General features: G+C 40.2%; 1 protein-coding gene across 1 annotated transcript in view; it reads left to right on the top strand.

Moving 5' to 3' along the window:
• The window catches only part of PPFIBP2 (PPFIA binding protein 2), a 93,096-nt gene that overhangs the window by 66,230 nt on the left and 1,938 nt on the right, over positions 1 to 24,928 (top strand). Inside the window, exons 7-27 of the mRNA XM_054283603.1 lie at positions 2,963 to 3,055; positions 5,585 to 5,693; positions 8,842 to 8,903; positions 9,421 to 9,496; positions 10,155 to 10,252; positions 10,431 to 10,495; positions 10,943 to 11,011; positions 11,385 to 11,445; positions 12,942 to 12,983; positions 14,570 to 14,714; positions 16,302 to 16,334; positions 16,896 to 17,028; positions 17,644 to 17,772; positions 18,255 to 18,405; positions 18,560 to 18,671; positions 19,160 to 19,248; positions 19,963 to 20,085; positions 20,802 to 20,924; positions 21,763 to 21,951; positions 22,346 to 22,516; positions 24,035 to 24,100. Coding sequence (XP_054139578.1) covers positions 2,963 to 3,055; positions 5,585 to 5,693; positions 8,842 to 8,903; positions 9,421 to 9,496; positions 10,155 to 10,252; positions 10,431 to 10,495; positions 10,943 to 11,011; positions 11,385 to 11,445; positions 12,942 to 12,983; positions 14,570 to 14,714; positions 16,302 to 16,334; positions 16,896 to 17,028; positions 17,644 to 17,772; positions 18,255 to 18,405; positions 18,560 to 18,671; positions 19,160 to 19,248; positions 19,963 to 20,085; positions 20,802 to 20,924; positions 21,763 to 21,951; positions 22,346 to 22,516; positions 24,035 to 24,100 — 2,139 coding nt within the window. The remainder of the gene's footprint in view (positions 1 to 2,962; positions 3,056 to 5,584; positions 5,694 to 8,841; positions 8,904 to 9,420; positions 9,497 to 10,154; positions 10,253 to 10,430; positions 10,496 to 10,942; positions 11,012 to 11,384; positions 11,446 to 12,941; positions 12,984 to 14,569; positions 14,715 to 16,301; positions 16,335 to 16,895; positions 17,029 to 17,643; positions 17,773 to 18,254; positions 18,406 to 18,559; positions 18,672 to 19,159; positions 19,249 to 19,962; positions 20,086 to 20,801; positions 20,925 to 21,762; positions 21,952 to 22,345; positions 22,517 to 24,034; positions 24,101 to 24,928) is intronic.

The raw sequence follows: 24,928 nt of genomic DNA, 5'->3' as shown, positions 1-24,928 counted from the left end.
TGTGTCCTGCCCAGTCCCCATCCCCAGCTGGTGCTGCTCTCCTGATTGTGGAGAGGATGGTAAAACAAAAACCAAACCTAATCCTCATTTATGTCCATTAAAGGTTTGCTGGGTGAAAGTGGATGAGCATCAGACATTATGATCCTGATTGAGCATAATATGTATAAAGTAAAATGTATGTAATGGGGCTTTTCTGAATTTCATCTTAAACAGCGAGCTAGGAAATACTCAAATGTGTGGAACTCTTTTGTAGGAGTTAGGTGAATCTTTGTGGATGTTTAAAGTTAACTGTGGATGCTGTTACCGCCCTGTCCTTGCTGTTCCCTAGCTCTAAGACTCCTGATTTTACTGCAGAGTTGAGGTTACAGGAGGATTGTTGGCAACTCTAATAAAGAAAATAATAAAAAAAATTGTTTGCCACGTCATCTGTTGTTCTGTCCACTGAAATCTTTTTCTCTCCTTTGGAAGATGGATCAAACTCCTCAAATTTGTTCCATCTGAGAAGATTGAGAAACCACAAAACTTATGTTACTAGTGTCCATGAAAGCTAAGAGAAAGGCACTTCAGACTCATGATGCCTGAAAAAATGCTCAGTGCTATTTGCTACAGAGTTGGGGAATTTAGGTGACATATCATATAGATTTTCATACTTTGGTTTGCTTTCTAAGCTGGATTTTTGTGTGTGTGTATCACTGATACACACAAATCCAAGAATCTGACCAGCAGACTGGTGCACTTTCAAATAATTACTTTTTCTTCTGTGTTATTCTCCTGATTTCTCCTGCATCTGTTGCTTAACTCCCCCAACTCAAGATCCTGCCCAGACAGAGAGAGACGTAATGGAGTTATTTTTCTGCCTCGTGCTAGACCTGGAAACAGAATTACTTTGCTGGTATATTATTATTCTGTGTATAAATTATCAAAGAGCAGGCTATGGCCCCAGCTGAGCACTTTGCAGTTTCTTCCTACTGGGTGATTTGGAAGGGTAAATGAATGCAATCAAGTCCCATTTCAGCAGAAGTCTGCCTCTGAGCCAGCATATTATAATATGTTCCAAATGATCCCTCACATGACTGTGAAACTTTCCAAAAAAAGTTTCTGATCTTAACTTCAGAGTCAGAATCATGAATTAGTCTGGAACATAGATTCTGTTCCATGTAAACTGTGGCTTTGTGCAATATTCCAGGTTTATACTCATTTACATCAACTTTATCAGAAAGGAAACACATAATCTGTCTTTTTTTAGTTTGCCTTTGATGTGCTTCACATATTTCTTTGTGCTGCAACTGTAGAAATGTATTCTTTGCATCATTTTTTTTTTCTCACCTGTATTTTTTTTGTCTTTTTTTTTTCTCCCTTTCCTCCCCTGTTTTCAGTCAGTAGTGAACCTGATCAGTGACCTACAGGAGCAGATGTGTAGACTGCAGCTGGAAATTAATAGTAGGATCCAAGAAAGAAAGTCTCAAGATAGGAAAGCAGACTTGACCCCTAATGGTGCTCAAAGTGGTGCAAGATCAGTAGAGCCCCTGGGCCAGAAGAATTGCTCTCGGTGTGAAGTACGAGAAGCTCCCCTTGGCAGAAGCCTCTGTATTGCCTCTTCTCCCTCCTGCAGAAACTAAATTCCACTAACCAGAGCTGCCTTGGGAATGTTTTGGCATTAATCTCTGTGGCTTTCATTAGCAAAGAGTGAGAGTGCCATAAAAAAATGACCAGAAAAAAAAAATAAATCTCACCCCAGGCTCTCCACCCCAATTACTGGGACAAATTTGGTCACCATTGATCTGCTAAAGCACAGAAATCTGTAAAACCCCTTTCAGATTTTTCACAGTTTCCATTTCACTTGTAAGTCTGCAGTGCTGGTGTGGTGTGGGTTTTTTTTGGATTTAGGGGTTGAGATTTGTCTGATTTTGTGCAGCATGCTGGCATGGTTTGTAGTTTGCTGCTTTTGCTCATGATGATGCCACCCCAGCTGTGCTTGATGGTGTGGCCTAACCATTCCTCTGAACACAGATTATTGATTCCTGGACATCTTAAAAGCTTAACACAGATATCAAATAATCTCAGCTAAGATTCTCTGATATGTACCCTTTCTTTTTCTAATTAAAAGAGACATAATAAAAATCATCTGCTGGTACTTTTAAAATAGAAAATCCATCACAGTTTTGTTTATTCCCTGCCATTAGCAGGTACCAGAATTTACATAACAGATCCTGGTTGTGTTTGATGAAACATGTGTCACATGGCAAAACAAAAGGTACTTTGCATAAATGGCTTCATATCACTGAAGGTGGAATGATGCTAGTACACCTAGAAAGAAACATTTTAATACTTGATTTCAAATCAGGTTGTTGCCACATTTCTTTGGTTAAAATTTGCATGCCCAGAACTCATAAGTAATCTTCTTGTATTTTGAGGGGATTTTTCAGTAATTTCTCTCATAGGTTTATATTATAAAAATAACCATCCTCTGTGTTACACATATTTTGAAAATAGTGCTGTTGTTTCTGGGCTTGTTTTTGTGCAGATCTGCTTAATGGACTATTGGAACTACAGGCTTTAGGTTAGAGAAATAATCTAAGAATCAAATCTAGAAGTCATTCCAAATAAATCTTCGTGTAATCCAAGATGTTAGTGTGGTGCTTAATGTATGTACTGCACAGGAGTCTAAAATTGGGTTACTCCTCCAAACTGTTCCTTTCCTCAGTTCATTTTAAGACATTTTGTCTTGTTAGAGCTCCATCAAGGTTTTAATAATATTGTCTTTTAGCGAGTAAGATACAATTCTATCAAGGACTGGGAAAAGGGACATTTAAGGGACAGCTTCCTAGAGCAGGTCACAGTTTTTAGTGTGGCAGTTCAATGTTGAATACTGTGTGGTTCATGCATGATCTGTAATTCAGGATGGGGAAAAATTAATATCTGCCTGAAAAACCTTGCCTTTAATTTCCTTCTTCCTCTGCAGGGTTTGCTACAGGAACTCAGACACCTCAAAATTAAAGTGGAAGAACTGGAGAACGAAAGAAATCAGTACGAGTGGAAATTGAAAGCAACCAAAGTAAGCACAATCCCTGGCATTTTCCAATGACAGGCATGTATCAGCTGGGAGGGGATATGCTCCATTTCTCATCAATATCTACTTATCTGGCATTTAGCTTGTGCAGGGTAGCTGTGAAGTCAAGTTTTCTTTAACCACCTTTGGAATCAATATCTTAGTTTGAAGGTGGTGTAGCTTTCTTTGTGCCTTTTGCTCCCTCCATGCAGTTTTCAGTCTGGTCCTTCTTGCAGTTCTTATTTTAGGAAACCACAAAAGGCATTTTGACTTGCAAAGAGTTGCTCAGAGAAAATGCCTCTCTGAAGGCCTCCTAGCCTTGATCTGTGTAATGGTGACAAGCCTCTGTGGGATGTACTTTCCTGAAGAGGCATGCAAAGTTTGTTGGGTGTTTGCTTACTATGGAATTTGTTTTCACAGACATTAAGCCCAAAATACACCATTAGATCATCTGCTTTGACTTTGTGTACATCACACTGCACAGCTGCCTTACACTTTTGGTGACCTTAAGTCCTACATAGCTGTTGGATCATAATCTGGAGAAACTTGACATGTCAAACATTTAATCATTTTCCCCAGGAATTAATTTTTCTAGTGGAACATTCTTACTGTTTTTTCTAGTTTGAATTTTTAGCCCTTTTCCACTGGATTAAAAGCACCCTACAATTTTTCCTTCTTGTGCTGCAATCACATCTCCTTTCATTTGTGTAATAATCCCTGTTGATATGAATGGTTGACTCTTGACTTGTGGTTGAATCTTGGAGAAACATTTCAAAATTACTAAACTGAATTTTCTATTCAGTGCTTGATAGCTTGATCCAGACATGACAAACAGCTATTATTTGTATTAGCATTTCTTTCTTTTGAGAATTCTTGGATGAATAACAGAATGTTGCTGCCATGTCTTTTTTTCTCATTAAGATAATAGTTCTTCAATCCGTGAAGATGTTTTCTCTGACATAGTGGAGATGAACAGCCTTTGGGAAAATATTTTCTCAAGCAGTGTGTGGCCAGCTGCCAAGACAGACATTATGGAAAAAGTAGGAGCAGAGGAAAAATTGGAAAAAAGAATCATAAGACCCACTGAGGGAGAGAAGGTGCAGGACTGGAAAGAAAGAGAAGTGAAAAGAAAGAGAGAGGAAGCATAAAAATAATTAGAGATGACAAGAATTAGATATTAAGGGAAAAGAGAGCCTTTGAAAGAGCTCTGAGGCTGAGTAGACCAGGGGAGCCAAATCCAGATGTGGTATTAAGAGGTCTGCAGGCTTTTGTCTTCCTGTTGTTCCAGCTTCTTAGATGAGAGATTGGAATAAATCCATGGCTGGATATAAAAAGCATATTAGTCATTGGGAAGTGTAGGAGCCCTTCAGAGATGCAGCAAGGCAGATTCTTCTATTCCACATGGAATTTTAGGCAGAGCAGTGATGTTATCCTGCAATCCAGCTGCTTGCTTCCTGGTGAAAATAAGTTTATGTGTTTATTAATCCATGTTTCTCCCTGTTTGGATAATGTCCTTTGGTGGTTTGCATCTTTCCTGCTTTATTTTATTTTGATAAACTGGTCATGGGGTTTTTTTGTCCTTTTTCTTTGCTTTTTTCTTCCCTTTTTCCCCACCCCTTTTTTTTTTTTTTCCTTTTGTCCTTCATCTGCAAGGAAGCTTTGTGTGCCTTTGCAGGGGAAATGTAGAATGTTGACACACAATGATTTTGAGACCTCTGAAGAAAACCTTATCAAACCGCTGACTTACCAAAATATGCTGCCGGCAGTTTTTCTCATAAATACAAAAACCAGATTAGAATCACAGCATTTCAAGCTGAGCAATCACAGAATTCTTCTCCCTCTGTCTTCTTGAGCTTTTTCATGTGGGGTTTTCCATGCAAATCGGGTGGCAGCCCTAAAACTCCAGTAAATGTAAATGAATATGGGATTCTGTTGCATATGTGTGGTGGGACCGTGCTTTCCTTCAACCCTATTTGCTGTTTTGAGAAAAAATAATTTTGTTGTCTTGCAGAGAAGGCTCAGTATTAATAGATTCTCACTTATACTAATAGGTAGGAACTAGGATTAAAAATAAAAATAAATAATAAAATAGATCATAAATAAAATAAAAAACCACCAGTATCTGTTTAAAAATCCTTTGCTATCTTTTAGAGGTCTCCATGCAAAGTTTGAGTTTCCTGTAGTAGTAGTAGTAGTTGTTGGTGGGTGGTGGTTGTTGGGTGGTTGTTGGATGATTGTTGGTTGTTGTTGTTGTACCAACTTTGTAGCATTGAGAGCTTTCCAGAGTTTCCTTACCTACATAAATCCTTGGAAATGTTTGTCTGCCTTCTCCAAGAGCTAATTGCATGGGGAAAATTGAGCTTCTCTAATAGCAATAGCAGCATAAACATGTACAGTTGTCCTGGTGTTTGTGAAATATCCCAAGCTGATAACTGACCTCAATCACAGCCTCACTCAGACATCTCCTCCTTCCTGGGAAAGACTCACAGACAGTGGGTGGGGAAGTTATTCTGACTTTGCTGTGCTCTTTTCCAGGCTGAGATAGCCCAGCTCCAGGAGCAGCTGGCTCTCAAAGATGCAGAGATAGAACGTTTGCAGAGTCAGCTCTCCAGGACCTCCTCATACACTGAAGTGGCAGAAAGAGGTAAGAGGAGGGAAAACAAAATTAAAAATTCAGAACCCTACTTTAAGTTTGCTTTGGTAGCAGCTTGGACACTGGGTTGCAAAGAGATTCAAAGAAATGCAAGGATGGACTTAAAGTTTATTATGGGAGGAAAAGCAATGTAAGCAATGTCAATTCATTCTGTGTTCTGGTAGAGGAGAGGCCTTTAATGTGTGAAATTCCATTCCAGTCTAGAAGCAGCACAAATTGAAATAAGTATCCTCGGGACTCTGAAACTTTTTCTGTTGGTGTTTTATTTGTAATTGTAAAGACTCATAGTAGTTTATTTTTCAGGTATACCTTGAAAATTTCTTTGAAACCAGTTTCTGGTTTACAAGGGGAAAAAAGGGTCGTGGTAGTAGCTAAGCCTAATGTTTCAATGACCAAACATCCTAAAAGAGTCATTGCTTCCTTTCTTCATGGCTGTGTCTCATTCAGGCTCCCTGTCCCATGAAAGGTTTGCATTTTCAGTGTCCCTGCCAGCCTGGGCAGGTGATATTGCGGGTTTCTGTTTGTCTCTGTTGACACAGGTCAATGGAATGACAAACCAGTTTGTTTAGCCTTTGGTCTCAACCAGTGGTGCCACAGCTCTGAAATATTCCCTCCCTGGGGCTCTTGCCAACTGCTGGGCCAGGAGAATATGGAATTAGGGAATGGAATATGGAATTAGGGAATGGAATATGGAATTAGGGAATTAGAATATGGAATTTTTCCTCTGCAGCACCAGCCATGCAGGAGTGTTTGTGTGCAGTTCAGCACAGGGCATCAGCTTTGCTGCTCTAACAGCTTCTGTGGGTGCTAACTGAGGCTTCCCAACACTGCCCTGGCTGGGATGTGAATTTCCATGTGCTGTGCTTCCCCCTGCCCAGGGCTCCCCAGGAACCTGCTCTGGTTCATTCCAACAGAGTGACTTAACATCTCCTTGTGGTGATCTCACCCAGCTGCAGCGCTTGTGCATGTAGAGAGCTGCATGTCTAACCAGAAAATTAGTTTGTCTAACAGCAGTGCTTGGTAGAGGAACCCTTCTACTAATAGAAATATGTATCTTCTGTGAGATTCCCAAATCATTTAGGCTATTTCAAAGGAAAGATAGTGGTATGACAGTAAATTTAGAGCTCAGCAGCGTTCAGGTTCTAGCAGTGTGGTGAAACTGTCCTTGATTCCAGTGGCAGAAGAATCAAACCCTCTACAAAATCTGTGGGCTCTGTTCAAGGAAAGCACTTAGACTGTATTTGAATGGAAACAGTAACAATCCTTCTAGAAACAACCAACCAAACAAAAATTACTGATCGATCAGAATTTCAGGTGGTCTTCTCAAATGAAGTTGAAAAATGATGTGAATGTACTTGTAGAATGCTAGAATGCATATCCTAATTAAATTGCAGGATTGATCTAATGTGTGCTTTTTCTACATACTTTACTTGACTCTCACCACTTCCCATCGTAGAGGAAGTTTATAGGAGAAGGCTAAAAGAAAAACGTAAGCCTTGCAATTCCCTTTCGGCTTTACCTCACTGTTCCTTTCACACCAATGTTAACTCAGATGCCTCCTGCAGCAATAATTCCGTGTTTGTTTAGACTTGGCTGTCTAATTGTAACACACACGAGATGCTGCTTTCACTGCCTGCAGCAAGCAGACAGCTCCTTTCCCTGCTCAGGGAGATTTCACTGCAGAAATAAAGGTCAGAGGTGCACAAATCAAATTGTTGGACTTCAAAGGGATGTTGGCAAGGTTAACAGAGCCAAAACGTAACAATTGCTCGCTTTTATTTGCACGTATGTAAACCCCATTTAATAACAGAAAAGACAGCTTTAATTGAAAGCCTTTCTCTTTGGAGGGGAGGATTTAGGCTTTTTTATTTTTTAAATCACTGCATCAAAAAAATCATTGCATTTTTTTTTAAAGTCTGAATAAATGTCCCCATACTTGATGATGTTAATGAATACTGTAAGTAAAATTTGCTTTAGTGTGCCTAAATCTACCTTGACACCAGTCCTTTTTGAAGTCTAACATTTATAAAAAGAAATTAGTAGGACTGATTTTTTTTAAAAAGTCTCCCAGTTGCTTGCCCACTGCCTGCTGGCTTTAGTTTTTGATTTGGCTTTGCCTGTGCATGTCCTGTGTCTCTTCTTTGAGAAAACACCTGTGAGGTTCATGTACATCTTTTAAACTTACTCATTGCAAGGCGTGCACTTTCCAGAATCCCTGCAATAAAAACTAATTGCAGCTTTTTCAAATAGTTTAGCTATGACATTGTGTGTTCAACTTTCATTTGTAAAACCTTTTTTCACAGATGCTCTTTGGCAATGTTGATTTTCTTTCCCCTCTCTCCCTTCCTGCATCTGTTTTCATGGTTTTTTGGGAACAGTGGTGTCTGGTGTAATGTCAAAGCATGAATAGCTGGAGGTGGGAGTTACAACACAGGAACTATCTCAGTTTCTGTCTCCATCACACTTGGTTTACTCAGGAAGGTTTGCTGGGACTATTGTTGTAGGGAAAAATGAGAGACTTGGTTCAGCAAAGTTAAATGTGATTGACAACCTCATCAGTTTCAGAGAGGGTGTTTTAATTGACTTGATTTTAACATCACTGGTTAACCTCTATCACTAAGTTGTGTGTGAGGAAATTCTCCATTAGCTCCTGATGTAGATTTAAAACCAAGTTGCCCATACTGACACATTTAAGTAAGTAACATTTTACAGAATTTCCTTCTATCAAAGCAGGTTTTTCTTATTTTTCATTCCCAAATTCTTGAATGTACTTTAGCTACTTCTCAGATGGAATATATTTTCAATCCTACTTTAAATTATTTCCTTAAGAACATAACAGCAAACACACTGTCATCTTTTTTGCAAAATGAGCTTCTGTGGTTTTTTCTTTTCCATTGCTTGATTGTCATAGTTAAAAATAGTGTTATGCAGTCTTTTGTAAGCAAAACCATGATGTTTGTGTTGTGTAATACTTTTTATAGTTCAGCTTCTGTAAAAATCTACACTAAATGTAGATATGGCCACCCCACTGACATAGTTTTGGTTATTAGTAAAAACACAGGGAAAGTATCACAAAACATCTATTTACAGTATACAGAACAAGCCTTATTTCTCTTACAACATTTTAAAACATTTTCAGACCAAGAAGTTCAGAGGTTGAAGATAGGAATGGAGACATTATTGGCTGCAAATGAAGAAAAGGTGAGAAAATAATCCTTGTTCTATGTGCTAAGAATGAAATTATGGTTTTGAATCTCTGAAGTGTTCCAAATAACACACTTTCTGTAAGGACTAAATGAGAAAGGGGATTCATTCTTCAGGAGACTGTCATTTTTGTGGTAACAAATCAAGCCATGGGATTTTTCTGGATGCTGGCATGCCCATGTATGATCACATAGACAATAATTTGCATCCCTGAAAAGTTCCTTTAGCAAGTAGGGAATCCAGACAGGGAAACATTAGTTCTGGAGATCATTAATGTAGCTCATAACATTTATTTCTCAAAAAAAGCTGTAATGTCAAACTCCTCTGGTTTCCTTACAACTATAATTTCACATTGTCCAGCAAATATTGTGCACAAAGGCAAAAAACATTCCTTACGAGGCATGTGAAGGACTGAGCCTGTTTTCATTAAAATCACAGAGATGTAGTACAGTGTTTCTGCAGTTAAAAAGGAAAGATTTTAAATGTAATTTAATTCATTTCATGTTTTCCACAGGACCGTCGGATAGAGGAGCTGACACTACTGCTAAGCCAGTACAGGAGGGTCAAGGACATCATGATTGCAGCTCATGGTAAAATGGCTTGGGAATAATTTCCTGCTTTTATTTTTAGTTTATGTGCTGTGTCCTGTGACCATTTTGACCTGTGACCACCAGCCATGTTTCGCAGCATAAAATGATCCCAGAGAGGGAGAACTCATTTTCCTTCCACTGAGGAAAACCCTGACAACTGACAAAAGGCAAAACTGAAAACCCACATTGCTTTGCTGCACACAGTTCTGTGGTTTTAACTTCAAAATCTGAGGAGGGGAGGGAAATAAATCTGTGTCCCATTTCTCCTATACAGTGTAGGAAGTGGAATGGGCTTTAGGACTGTCTCATTTTAAGTTGCCACCATAATTTTCAGCACTAGATCGAATCTGGGACACTTGACCTTCTGAAAGGACAGTTTTGTTCCATGCACACCGTCACATTAACAAGCAATAACAATATTTTTAGGCCTTGCATGGCAGAATGGAAACTTGTGTTTAACACACAAACATTTGGAATGAGAGTGAATGTAATTAATACACAAAATAGAGAATGAGAGTAAATCTCTCTGTGAACATTCATTAAGTAAATAAATAAAAAGAAGCAAGGAGCAAGCCATGATGCTCTGGATTGCTGAGCTGATACTGCAGAGAGCAAGCTTTTCCTGTTTCTCTCCCTTCCTACTCTCCAATGCTTTCAGGCTCTCCTGTCTCTGGTGGCTGTGAAGAGGAACTTGAGGCAACTTTAATGAAGTGGAATCTTCTGAATAACTCTCAAGGGGAATTACTGAAAACAGAGGTACAGGTGTTCTACAAGCAGGTTCTGCTGCACAGATGATTTTTTGCTGTTGGTTTCTCTGTAGTAATGTGGGTGAGGGTTCAGCCCTGGCAGAATTTTTGTTTTTATTCATATGGGCACAGCAGATTCAGCAGAAGACACCAAAGCCACAGTATTGAAACTCTTGTGTCTTCCCCAGGCCTCTGCAGGAGAGTTGTCACCAGCTGTGCTCCCTCCAGTGCCACACAAAAACATGGAAATCAGGCAAGACCTTTCTCTCTCCTGTGGTGCTAAATTGTATTATTTAGACTGTTTAACTGTTGGCATCTTCTCTTGACTGTTCTTGGCTTTGCTGCAGTTTGGGGCACTTCTGAAAGCTCTGCTTGTTGTGGATGTTGGCAATGCTCAGATGTTTAAGTTTTAAATTATAGGAATAATTCAGCATTTTTATATCTCATACATTATATATTTATATAATATATATTTTGACTATGAATTAATATATTCATATTATAATGAATATAGTAGTATATTAATATTATATAGAATGAAAATATTAATATTATAAATATATATGAAAAATATATACTATATATTCTGTTATGCTATATATATTTGTGTTTATATTTATTTATATAAAATATGTTTTCATATTTATGTCTATATATAATATTTTAATATATTTATATATAAATTTATTTCTATTTAAAGTGGAAGCAGTCCAGTACCTTCAAGTAATTTAACCTCTCAGCAGGAAGACTCTTTGGAAGTCACAAATAGGTAAGAATAAGTAACTTTCATCAAAATGTGAAACAATCTCCCTTTCTAAAATCCCTAAAGGTTACACATTGCTCTCAGAGAGTTATTGCTGTGCTTGTTAAGAGTTCCTAAAATCATCTAGAGTAACAAGGCTGCAGCTGCCCACTGGACCTGGCTGCCTTTCACTGCTGGCCAGAGGATGCCTTGTTGCTCTTTCTGCCTTCTGTTCTCAATGCCATGATTTTCAGACTAAAAGCACAATAAAATAAATAAATGTCTTAATTCTGAGCTATGTTTCATGCAGACATTATATGTCTTATTCACAAGACAGTGGTGAGATGCAAACAAACCGTGTTTTATTGACTGCTTCTTCTTTGCCTGTGCCTTTTTTAAGGGCTCCACAGAAAAAAAAGTCCAGTAGTTTAGAAGACTTGCAGAGTGAATCCTTGGAAAAGGTTGGTTCATTTGTAATCACAGCTTCTGGTGTTTAATGTCACAGCTAAATGACAAAGATCAAGTATAAACATTTGTTTTTGTTATGCACACAGTAACTTTAACCATCACTAACTCTGTATGTGAGGAAAGAGCCCTAAAACAGCTCAGGTTCTTTCCCCCCCCACCATTTCTAAGCTGGTTGACACACCCATGTGGACACACCTTCAAATTCAGTTTTTGCCCTGAGATAAAAATATTTAAGTGAAATACGAGAAATAATGAGGAGTCATTTTGTTAAACTGCAGTATTATTTTGTTTATAGGGTGTTTTTTTTTAATTTATTTTACTTCCAAATCACCAAAAATATTTAGGCTGCTAATCCTGAAAGTAGCTAAATGTTGGGACAGGGTATTTCAACACAGGATTCCTTTTTGGGTGTGTGCAAGTAGCAGTGTTTTCCCTGAGCTTTCTGATACAAAAGGCATCCCTGAAATTGGCAGCAGCAGGAGCACCTCAAGGGCTTTAATTCCACTCCAGAATAAATCTTCCCAGTTTGCAAAGTCTTGTTACATTGTGGTCCACAGTCTTGTTTTGTCTTTATGTACACTGACATTTTTCTACACTTTTTAAATTCTGCTTTGTGAGACAGTTGTTTTTTTCTGTACCCAAATTAGACTTAATATCTAGTAATGCCATTGAAACCAGATACCAGTCAAATGATTGCTCCAGTTCTTACATTTTAAAAAACTTTTCTTAAATGCTTTCATATATTTCTTGAATTGTTGGAGATGGTAGTGACCAAGTAGAATGAATTTTTTGAAATTTGTGCTGCATTGATTTGATTGCAGTCACACATGTGACAAATCAGAACTCTCATTTCATTCCATGGAGAACTGATGAAGGTTTTCCTGTCATAACTTTTAGTTATTTTCTTGTCTTAAACCAAAAATCTGAATTTGTCTCTGTGATGTGGTGTGATAAGGCTGGACCTACGCATTTGTGCTGCTCAAAGCTCAAAGTTCCCCTGCTTCCTGCAAGAATTAATAATAATAATAAAATAATAAACCACATCAGTGTCCCTGACCTAACTGTGGTGGAATTTTTATCGCTTCGTTTCTGTCAGAGCTCTTTATGATTTCAGCTGGATCCATACAGGATTGTGTGTATTATTTAATATCACTTGTTTTCATATTGGTCTGTTAAACAGCTGTTGTGTTCCCAGCTCAAAGCAACTCTAAAGGGACCACCCAGAAACCTGAAAATAGCAAAATTCCTTTGATCACAATAGAATGTAAACAGGAATTTTGTAGAGTGGGGAATGAACAAACACAATTAGTATTAAATATTGGATTGAGATGAAATTAAGAGGTCCTTGTAATATATTGTCCATACATTAAGCACCATCTCTATAGCAATAAGACTACATTTGATGTTCCATGTATGTATGTTAATACTAACATTTGTCTGTTGCTTTTTTCCACAAAACTTTGAAATTGCCCTCCCTGAAACTCCATAGTATGTAGATGGAAAACCAGCACAGCCTGTTGTAGAACAAGAGGTATATTAACTGCATCCTTCCCTAACAATTCTCTGGTGTGGTGTGATGTGCTGTGATGGTATGGCTGGTTCGCATTTTATATTCCTTTTCTCTTCAAAATGTTTGCATAGTTCCAGTGCTGACAAACAACACAAGGGGTAAAGATTTGAGAGGGAAATGTTTTGGTTTTTTACTTTTTATCTAGAAGCTTGTTACATGAAGCTGAGGTCAGTCAGTCTCAGAATGCACACTGCTGATGTAAGACACAATTTCTCTACTCTTTTTGGTACAAGTCAGGATGTACTCCTGCAGTTGCCAAAAAGGAGCAGGAGTCGAAGACCTGAGCAATCTGGCCTGCATTTGTAGTATCCAAAGAATCCTCTAGGCCTTGGAATCAGAACAGATAAAGCAGTGGTTATCTCATAGAATTTTTAATGTATCATCCTTCACAGAAAATGTTTTGAAAAAATTTTGTTGGAGTGGGGTAACTGAATAGAAGCACGCTGTACTTTGCTGTGTATTAAATATGGTTTGCCTATTTCCAGTGCAAAGTTTTCCTGTGAAACCTCCATTCTGACACTGAAACCTTTCCCAGTGGGAGTTTATTCCAAAACACATATTGGATGTACACTACTCCCTCTAATAATGGCAGCTGGAGCTGCAGGTTCACTGATGTCTCAAAAAGTATCCCTGTCCTGCAGCTTTCACCCACAGGGTTGTTTTGTCCATCTTTTCCTCTGGATTCAGTGTTGGAGAAAACCCAACAGACCATTTCCAAAACTGTAGGCAAAAGTACTCCCCTGAAACATGTGCTCTGCCTGGAAAATTAACTTATTAGGCTCAAAGCCATCAGATTTATGGGAACATTTCATCTACCCTTGTAAAAGGAGCAAGGTGCCCAAGTAGATATCACTTGAATGCAAGGAAAATTAGGTTCTGTGATAGAACTGGCAAATATATTAACTGTAATTATTAAAAAAAAAAAAAATCTCATTTACAATTCTGTCTATGCAAAGAGATTTTTGTCCTTACAAAAGTTAAATTTCTGTACCCTAACTTTGGCTTTGATTCTTTTACTGTTATTAACGGTGGTAGGAAATACGCTTGTGGAAATTTGAGGTGTACAAATACTTTTGGGTTGAATTCCAGTGAGATACAGCTGTGAGGCAGAAACAGAGAAAGTCTGGTGGAAAATGGGGGAGAAAAAATGATCTGAGAAGTAACTAAACACATTTTTGGTACTATCAAAGTTGACCTTGGAAAGATCAAACAATTAATTAGTGACAGGGTCCTGGAGGAAAGGGAGACAGCTAGGAAAATTCTTATGGCAAAACCAGGTAATATTTAACATATATTTTAAAGCAAGGCAGAGTGGATGAAGTGGGAGGAGCAGATGAGGTAAGGCAGGGCTGTGTCTTAGCTAGGAAACTTTCAGCTGATGGATGGCTTGAAATTGAGTTGTCTGTAAGCAGGAGCATGCAGGGAGTGGAGTCATTTTGTACCATACTTTTTTCTCAGCTTTAAGAACATTGCGTAGCAGATTGCAGACGCTGTGAGCAGTTTGAATTTTGTACTTATTTTATCTTTCCCTCTTTTAAAAACAACAGAGTAAGCCAGTGGGGAAAGGCAGCAAGTACCAGACGCTGCCAGGAAAGCTGCCCCGAGCCCTGCAGAACGGGGAGCAGGGAATGTACAGCTCCCCAGAGGGATGTGGCACCAGTGACAACGGTGACAGCAGCGTCCCTGGCCTGAGTATGTACCTGTGCCTCCCCCAGAGGGAGCATCCAAACTGTTTGAGGGGCTGGGATGGCGTGGGATGGGATCTGCTGTGCCAGAACATTGCACTGCGATGTTCGCGTGGTTCACTAAGGGAATGTCCTGCTACTTCTTTCTTTTTCTTGTTCTTGTTCTTTTTCTTGTTCTTGTCCTTTTTCTTGTCCTTTTCCTTTTTTCCCCCTTTCCTTTTTTCCCCTCTTTCCTTTTTTTCCCCTTTTCCTTTTTCCCCTTTTCCCCTTTTCCCCTTTTCCCCCTTTTCCCCTTTCCCCTTTTTTTCCCCCTTTCCCCTTTTTTTCCCCCTTTCCCCCTTTCCCCTCCCCTCCCCTCCCCTCCTCTCCCCTCCTCTCCCCTCCTCTCCTCTCCTCTCCTCTCCTCTCCTCTCCTCTCCTCTCCTCTCCTCTCCTCTCCTCTCCTCTCCTCTCCTCTCCTCTCCTCTCCCCTTTCCTTCTCACATAACTCATGGCAGAATGAGGGACGGGTTTAATTTTGAGGGTGTTTTTTTTTTTCTGTTGCACTTGACAATACCACTTGAAACTTCATAGTGCAACCATCAAAAACATGAAAGTTTTGGGTAAAAATCTCTCTATCAGCACTGTTGGTTGCCTAGCTGTGGGGGACCCACTAGTGAAAATTTAATTTACTACATGCAGAAAAACATCTGTGGACTCTGGAATTACAAATATATTTCCATGCCACAGCCCTGTGGAATCCTGAATTAATTTCTTTCCAGTGGCACCTTAAGCACAGATTTGTTGACAGAAAGGTGTTAAGAGTGAGGCACAGCACCAGGTATTTTTAGGACTGAAGGAGCACAAGAATAACCCTTGTGATTCTGAAGTCTTCCTGCACTTTAAAAGTTACAGTAGGGGTTTTTTTTTTGTTTGGCTGTAGTGGTTTTTTTCTTTGGTGGGGGTTGGTGAATTTTAAGGCCTCGTGGTCCCTAAAGCTGCTGGCACACTGCAGTTTCAAGGTTGCAATAGGTTTTGGTTGTTTAGGGGGTTTTAAAGAGCAACTTTGCAGGCAACGCATGAGCCATGCTGAAGTGTCTTTAACTGCAGGATTATCCAAGGGTGGGTGAGCTTGAAAAAGAAAATGTTCTTTTTCTAGAAACAAGCAATGGCTTCTTAAATACACCAAGTTAAGAGAATTTTTTTCTGCAGGCTGGTTTGTTTCTTGCATGTGCAGTGAATTCATTCCACCTCCAATTCTGTATTTCAGAGCAATTTTTTGATGCAATCTCAGCCACTGCTTCATTTCAGATACTCTGCAGCTTCGTAGAGCTCTGTAGACTTTGCTTAAAGAGCTGAAACTTTCCAAGAATAGTTAGGAAAGCCCAAACAGATCCATTTCCATCCCTACCTGTTCCAGGTGATCTGTACAGAGTTCTTGGGGCTTGTGCACACCAATGCATATTCACTTCCATATATAACTGCTTCTTTTGCTTTTTGTTTCTGCTCTAAGTGCTTAGCTTAACTACTTTGCCCTCCTGTGACTTTATTTTGCTGGTGTTTTGTATCTTCTTTGCTTCTCCATCTGGCTTTCTGCTTCTTGGGATGACTGAAGATCGCGGCAGGAGTGTCAGTGCACCCGTGCTAGGTACTGTACCCAAACAAGATGCAACTTCAACACTCAGTTTGCTGCTTACTTTGGTTTTTTTCCTTTCCCTCTCCCTTTCCCTGTGAAATACTAATCCCAGCTGGGCCCTCTAGACTGAACTCCTTACATGCAGTACTGAAATGAAGTAATAGCTCCTGCTGTGTGGCATTCACATGGGGTTTCTTTTTATGGCCCTTATGCCTGGTTTCATTCTGTTTTCACTGAATTTAGAAAAATTCCCACTGATTTTGATGGAGGAGCTGAGGTATTAAGAGCAGGCAGGAGGACTTTCAATTCATTTAAATAACGTAGTTAAATAGAAAAGACTGAAATAACAGAATTATTTTACCCAATGTTTTATTATTGGTTTTTTTTTTAATTTTAATCAAATGTCCAGCTGTTTTTTCACCTTCTGAGCATGTTTGGCTTTTTTTAAAAAAGAATGATTTTATAGGTATCTCTACTTTCGTGTCATGTCCTGCATTTAAACATCAGCCTCCCAGACAGCAGCTTTATCAATAATGAGTATAAAATGTGACTATAATGCTGTTCTTAACCCAGGGGAAACAGAGAACATGGATGGTACAGTGGTCTCGGATGACCTCTCACCTTCGGGAACAGATTCAGGTCCACAATCTCCATGGGCTCCAGAAAACAGAAAGAGTCCAAAAGGGATCAAGAAAATCTGGGGAAAGTAAGGTCTTTTTTTAATTATTATTATTCACTGTCAAAGCATTTCAGCTGAGAATGAATTCCAGCAAAATCTACAGTTATCTGTAGCAAGAATAAAATAAAATTTGGGGAGCAAAAACAGCTCTGGGATTGCACAGGCGTGTCCTTTTGTACACAAGGGGGAGGAAAAAATGTTGGGAGTGTTCACAGCATCATGCTGGTGAAAGAAATAAGGCACTGCTGTCATCTTAATGCTATTAATTTAGCATGCCAGCAGTTTTATTAGCCATGAAAAATTAAATTGTAGCAATTTGCTTGTTATGAATGATACTAGGTAAAAAAAAAGGGGGGAAACAGAAGGAACACTGTGTCCACTTGATCTGCTTCAGCAACAGCAGCCATTTCCAAGCCTGCATTATTAATTGGATCAAAGTGCTCTGTGGAGCTCCTTTATTTTCCCCCAGAGTTAGATCCAGGCTGAATTTCCTAGAACTCCTTCAGCTGCCTCTGGAATTTGGCAATTGCGGTTCCCAGGGAGATCCCCCGAGCTGTCAGCTGTCGCTGTAGTTTCCATGCAGAACAAACAAATCCTCTGTCAGCAGCTAACAGTCCTGTCGTGGCGCTCTTGTCTTGCAAGAATTCGAAGGACTCAGTCAGGTAACTTCCCTGCAGACGACCTGGGGCTGGCCGAGTTCCGGAGGGGAGGTCTGCGGGCAACAGCTGGACCGCGCTTATCCCGATCCAAGGACACCAAAGGCCAGAAGAGGTAACAGCTCCTCCTCCTCTCCCTGCTGCTCTTAAATGTGCCCAACAGCCAATCCCTCCTCTTGGGGGCTTTGCCCAAGCGTTTCGGTCCACGTGGCATTCCACAACAGCTGGAAAGAATTTTCCCTGGTAGCAAAAATCCGTCCCCAGCCTGCGCTCCTCCAGCTGCAAGTTGCAGCTGCTTGGTGGAGCGTCAGGAATTTCACCTTGTTAAAGAGCAAGGATAATAATTACCTCCTCATCTGCATAAGGATGAGGATTCAGCAATCCTCTTTTTCCTCTTTTCAAGCAGAAGATGGAAAATTCTTATTTGCCCTGCAGCTGTTCACAGGTTGTGGCTGGGCTGCCAAATTCCCAGGAGGCCTCAGAACACAGCCCACCAACAGATCCGCTGCTGTGCTGCCCCTGGCACACCCTGAGCTTTCCAATATGGACATTCCTTCTTTCCTTTAAGGTTTTCCCAATGTTTCTTGTGCTTTTCAGCGACCACAATGCCCCCTTTGCCCAGTGGAGCACTGAAAGAGTTTGTAACTGGCTGGAGGACTTTGGCCTGGGCCAGTACGTGATTTTTGCCCGGCAGTGGGTGACATCAGGCCACACGCTGTTAACTGCCACTCCTCAGGACATGGAAAAGGTAATCACTGCTGATTCTGTCCCACCAGGCCCCTCCAAACCATTGGCTCTACCTTTCTGAAATCCACATGTCAATTTTCAGAGTTACCTCACGTGAGGAAAGGAGCCAGAGGCAGGGCAAACTTTTTGTTAATTTTTTTTTTTGTTTGTTCCAGGAAATGGGAATAAAGCATCCACTGCACAGGAAGAAATTGGTTTTGGCCATTAAAGCTATAAATGCAAAGCAAGATGAGAAGTCTGCACAACTTGATCATATCTGGGTGACACGTAAGTGGTTGGACTCCCCCGGGTTTGGTTGGGAAGGAATTTCTCCCACCTCTATGACAGGGCAGCCTGATTCATGTTTAAACACTTAGCAAGCACCTTTTAAAAAGCACCAAGTTTCCCCATAGAAGAATTGAGGATTTTTCTGTTGTTCTTGACATCCAAACGTACAGCTTGTGGTGTGTTCTTCCATGGGCAGCCCTGTCAGACATCAGGAAATCAAATGGGTGGGCTCAGGCTGGGAAGGGCTCCACTGTGCTGCAGAGGATGTGCTCCATCAGGTGTTGTAAAATCAAATATCACAGGACTGCTGCTGTGGACAAAGCTGGTTGGTGGGAATTGCTTTCAGGCTGCTGGCAAGAGGCTTCCCTCAGGAAAGGGAACAGGTAGCATGAGCCACCTGAATGCCTAAAAAGAAGCCAGGCAAGAGGGGAGAAGGGTTTTATCCTCACCAATCTGGATTTGGTTCCCCATTGCTCTCATATCTGCAGGGTGGCTTGATGACATTGGCTTGCCTCAGTACAAAGACCAGTTTCATGAATCCAGAGTAGATGGGAGGATGTTGCAGTACTTAACTGTGGTAAGTACAGTCCCTTTTCCTCAGTTTTCTGAATAAGCAAAAACTTTTAAATTTTTCCTTTGAATGTGAGCAGTTAAAATTTTTTTACAAGACAGAAATAGTGCCAGCAATCTCCTTTGTGCTGCCTAGTGCATGGAATTTGTTCCTAAGGTCCATTAAAAAAGTCGCATGTTAGGGCTAACTTCTGCAAAGTCCCTCTTTCAATGTCATGTAGCCCACCACAATTAAAAGTAAAATGACCTGTTTTATGTGTAACCTCTGGAGCTCGTTGTTCTCCACACCAAGTTGGCAACAGTATTCAGCAAAGTAATAGCAGAAAATCCAGTGATTTGTACAGCCCTGACCACATTCACAGCACACCATGAGCCACACACAGCCACTGTTTTCTTCCCATTCTCCTGCCCAAATCTGGATAGTTAAGGCCTGGATTTGCCTTAACAGGCTACACTTCTACCTTCATTTTTTAGCCAGGTCTTGCTGGGGTGCAATGTTAAAAAAACCCCCAAAAAACCAACAACAGAACCCCCTCCAAACTTCCACCCTAACAAAACCCAAACCTTCTTTAAAGTATAAACTTCCGTCTTCCCTAAACTACAGTTACTGCAGTGTTGTATAAAACCACACAGCAAATTTAAACTCTTTCTTCTTGGCGAGAATATTTGTTTTTGGTGTGTGTTCTGTGGCACCTAAATGTGATGGCATTCTCCTTCACAGAATGACCTTCTCTTCCTGAAAGTCACCAGTCAGCTGCATCACCTGAGTATTAAATGTGCCATTCACGTGCTGCACGTCAACAGCTTCAATCCCCACTGTCTGCGCAGGAGGCCAGTTGAGGAGGTAAAAGAATGTTGAAATAAATTAATTTAAGCAAGTACAAATTACCTGGACCCAGCCAAAAGGGATAGAAAGTCAGCAGTGTACAGTGATACAACAGAATCATTGTTTCTAGGGACTTGCACCTAAAGCAGCAGTTATGCCACTTATTAGTTGAACCTCATGTGTTTATCTTCAGAAGTTACTTGCATAGTGGGAAAAAAGTTAATTAATCTTCCAAGAGAATGATTTGGAATGATTTGTCTTCACCTGACCTAATTTTTAAAATCGGTAAGGTTTTACTCGATCAGCACAGTTTTTTCTTAGCATTAAACACTGTCAATAGCCCTGTTGTCAAACATTCCCTTTTTATCCCTGTAACCTGCAATCCCTGCTGTTGTACTTCCTGTTGTCAAACATTCCCTTTTTATCCCTGTAACCTGCAATCCCTGCTGTTGTACTTCCTGTTGTCAAACATTCCCTTTTTATCCCTGTAACCTGCAATCCCTGCTGTTGTACTTCCCGAGGCAACACACGGGGGTTTCACCAGTGTGAGACCAGCTCTGCCATCTCATCAGGGACTGCTTGAAAGGGGCCTGGAGAGAAACAATCCCTCAGCCGGGGAAGAACAATGCCCTTGGAGGAAGAGGAGGGAGGCTGTTTTGAGCTGAGCTGAGCTCTGAGCTGTGCACAATCAGTGCAGGCTGTGGTGTCATCACCTTTTGTGGTTCCTCCCACAGAACGTCTCTCCTTCCGACGTGGTGCAGTGGTCCAACCACAGAGTGATGGAATGGCTGAGATCAGTGGATCTGGCAGAATATGCACCCAACCTTCGAGGCAGCGGAGTGCACGGGGGCCTGATCGTAAGAATTTACCATTCCACTACTAAAAAATTGACTGTAATGTTGAAAATTCAGGGTGTAATACAAACCATCCTTTGTCTGATGTTCATCAAGCTGAAAGAAGCAGGCACATCTGCAACGTGGCAGTGTGATCAGGCCTTCTAAGGAGCCTCTTTGTCTGATCCATGCATCTTCATTCCACAAAGGAAAGCTAAAATAAAAAAGGAGCAGCTAAAACACTTTCTGTAATCAAAGCTGAGCTCTGCACAAGTGTGTGACAGCAGCACAGAAAAGGAAACCTCAACTGTGCTGTGGAAAAGTTGCTTTTTGATAAAGCATCCCTGAGTGTTTCTTTGAGTGATTTATCAGAACTCTGAGCCATGCTAAATAACCACCCTGAAATCACAGCAGTCAGGAATGACATTTTTTTAATTCAAAACATTCAGAAATATTTGCAGCTGAGTAATGTCAGGGTTCTGAAATACCATGATTCTACTGCTGTAGAATTTTTGCAAAAATGCAATGGTAGAAATCCTACTAAGATTAAGTTTTTACCCTGAGCAGAGCAGAAAATTCTGAAAGGAAACATGTTCAACCCAAAAAAATGTATGGTTTGATGATAAATATAAACACATGTTGATGAGTTTGATAATAAATATAAACACATATATGGCTGATCACGCTCAGCATTTTTTCTTGGCTCCTTTCAGGTATTTCCCATTCAAACCCCAGTATCAAGAGTGAGCTATAAAAGGCCTAATGTGAGCAGGTACTTAGTGAGAAATCCCCTGCTAAGCACTGTAGTGTTTTTTTATTGCAAATATTTATATAAAAAGTAAACATGCTGCCCTTTTTCCAGATCCTGGAACCTCGCTTCAACGGTGACACGCTGGCCATGCTCCTGAACATCCCGCCCCAAAAGACCCTCCTGCGCCGCCACCTCACCACCAACTTCAACGTGTTAATTGGGCCAGAGGCACAGCAAGAAAAAAGAGAAACCATGGAGTCAGCAGCATACACACCTCTGACCACCACTGCCAAAGTTCGGGTAGGTACTGCTGTCAAAAGGGAGATGTCAGTGTCAGACTTCTCCACTCTGAATTACAAAGAAAGTAAGGAACCAAGGTGGGTAGGGAGAGGTGAATTCTAGGAGTGCTGCATTTCCCTTAATTTTAGATACCAGACCTTTTGCTATGTACCTGTTTCAGTCAGGTCCTGAAAACAGCCAAGCAATCTGTTCTGCCTTTCCTTAGAAGGAGCATCATGCAAATGCATTTAACATCCACTGGAACTCCAATTTGAGAACAAATGTAGTCAATTCAGAATCTACATTCTTGAATCACCAGGGTATAGCAGTAATTGAAAAAGGGGAGGATTTAAAATGTTTACAGAACAACTTTACTTGTTTTACTCAAACTACTTGTGTTGACTCCTTATTTTAGCCAAAGAAACTTGGATTTTCGCATTTTGGAAACTTAAGGAAAAAGAAGTTTGATGAATCAACAGACTACATTTGTCCTATGGATACAAGCCCAGCTGCTACAAATGGTACTTCGAAAAACTACGGTGGCTACAAAGGACTTAGTCCTTTCACTGACAGGGAACTGGATCAGGTGGGACAGACAGACTGATGCCATGCTCATCTCATCCTCTCCATGCATTCCAAAGCTTGCAAATAACCAAATGTTCCCCTATAACAAACTCTTTGCTACATCCGCATGAACTCACAGAGAAAAGTATTGGCTGTGGACACTGGAAAGAGTTCCAGACTAAGAATGTTGGGTTTTTTTTAATCAACATCATAATAAGCTCATCCACCCTCAAGCCCTTTTTCAGGACTATGACACCTTTACACTCTGAAGATCGAGGTATTTTGTCAATCAAGGGTGTGGTTGCAGGAAACATAAGACTTTTGTACTTTTAGCTTTCATAATTTTAGTATGGCACGCTATTTTTTTTTTCATTATCTTTATGGGTGGTTTTTAATGTAATAAATTCATTTGGACAAACTTGTACAAAGCTATTGAGTTATATTAAAGTACAACTGGATTGTATTTTTTAACAGACAGTAATCAGAGAATCCAACTGAATTTTTCTTTCATGGTGTACAGTGGGGAGTAGTTCTGCTTAGATAATATACATGAAGACAATGCATCAGCAATGAACAAATTATTAATAAACCAATAGTTAATTCACTTTTGTAATGTAGTAGTGAACTTGTGAATGAAACTGTCTAGACATCATACAAAGAAATGATGATAAAACCCATCAAATTTTATTTCAACTTTGCTGTTGTGTAAAGGGATGTAAACCCTGAAAAACGGAGCGCTCCTGGAGCCTTGTGTGAACTTCGGCAACACACAAGAGCCACACAGAGGCAGCTGGAGTAAACTGGCCTTTCTCCAGTGACATAGAAACAGTTTAAGCCTAATAAGAGAATGGTCACAACCTTGAAAAGACTAACTGTGCAGGTAATCTTTTCATTTGCATGGTTCAGTGCATCTAACATCCCATTTGTGTTCACTGGCTAACCGTGGTCTTTTTCCATGTACTGCTTCTAAACAGGAGAATACCAAACCCTGACCATGAGTGTGGATGTCCACTTGCTCAGCTAGGAGTTGTGAGGGAATGCATTAACTTGGGGCCAAGAATTGCACTGTGCAGTTGTTCAAGTGTGACAGAAAGCCTGGATTTTTCTCTAGGAGCATGGTCTGTCTATTAAGCATGATTTCTGAGCAGGAAATCACAATGCCCTAGAACTGGTGACATTCCTATGAAAAAAGAGGTAGGATTGTATCAAGGACTTCTTGCCTATGAAATCCTACCAGAAATAAGTAGTGTCAGACCATTTAGGAATTATTTTTCACTGATAGTATCAGTTAAGCTTTTTCTTTTTTCTGTGAATTAAAGGACAAGTTTAATGGAATCAATGTCTCTTAATCAGGATCCACTCTTCCTATCATCAAATGCATTTTCCCATACCTTGTAGCACAGAGGCATTTTTGTTAAAGAGCTATTCAACTTACCCCAACTTCATTTGTCCAGGCACAGATCCCTCCCAAAGCTGCATGTAGAGTGAATAAAATTGCACATGCTGTCTGATTTGAACTAGTTGCTGACTGCTTTTACAGATGGAACACTCAGAAGGCACAGTAATGCAAATAGGGGCTCTTTCCCAAGGCATAACCCACCTCACAGTAAGTACCAGTTCCTCTCCTGTTCCAAAGTCACCCTTGTACTCTGCTAAAACTCTGAAAGTTGGTCATTGCTGGTGGTAATGAACAGTAAGTGGGTCTCTGTTCTTGTTAAGTATCTCTTCACAGTCTGGTGGCACATTCAGTCAAAAAAAACCAATCCCTGCTTTTAAATTGCTCCAGAAATTAAGCTTTGTTTAGGCCTCTTAAGTTTTCATGAACTCTGATATCTCTTTGACAAAATGACAGATATTCATCCCCTTACATGAAAACAATTCTTCAAAGATTTTACAGGTAAGCACCACCTCAGTCACAGCAGCTAGGAACGAGGTACAGACTTTTGAAAATTTACATGAGCTAAAACTCTGTGCAAAACCAAACACCTCACTTTTGCTTCTTCATTCCACAGAAGCCAATGTATTAAAAAAAAAAGTGATTGGAAGACATAATGAAGAATTATGAAATATAGTTGAGTTGCATGCCAGACACATAATTGTGGTAGGAAGGGGACCAGGACACCAGCTGGTTCATCACAGGTCCAGTTTATTGAAGAAAGCATCAAACACTTATACAGCAAGTAATAAGCTTATGAATATTCTGTAAGCCAAGCAATCTATTGGTTAAACTATACCATGAACTCTTCCTCATTCCTTAGGGGTTACATCTCTCTTTTCTCATGTCTCTTTCACTATTTGTTATCCTACTACAGCTAGGCCCAAGGACACGCTATCTAGCAGGTGCAGGACTTGGAATTAGCCACGGCTTTGTACTTTTCCAGTCTCTTTTCAGCTAAATTCCCAACACATAATCTCTACAAGTTCCCCAACACAA

Source organism: Melozone crissalis, unplaced genomic scaffold (assembly GCF_028551555.1).
Source record: "Melozone crissalis strain CALT ecotype California unplaced genomic scaffold, PUWL_Pcris_2 ptg000038l_1, whole genome shotgun sequence".
NCBI classification, from domain to species: Eukaryota; Metazoa; Chordata; class Aves; order Passeriformes; family Passerellidae; genus Melozone; species Melozone crissalis.
The sequence above is the reverse complement of the archived record's forward strand: the minus strand, read 5'-3'. Positions and strand labels throughout refer to the sequence as shown.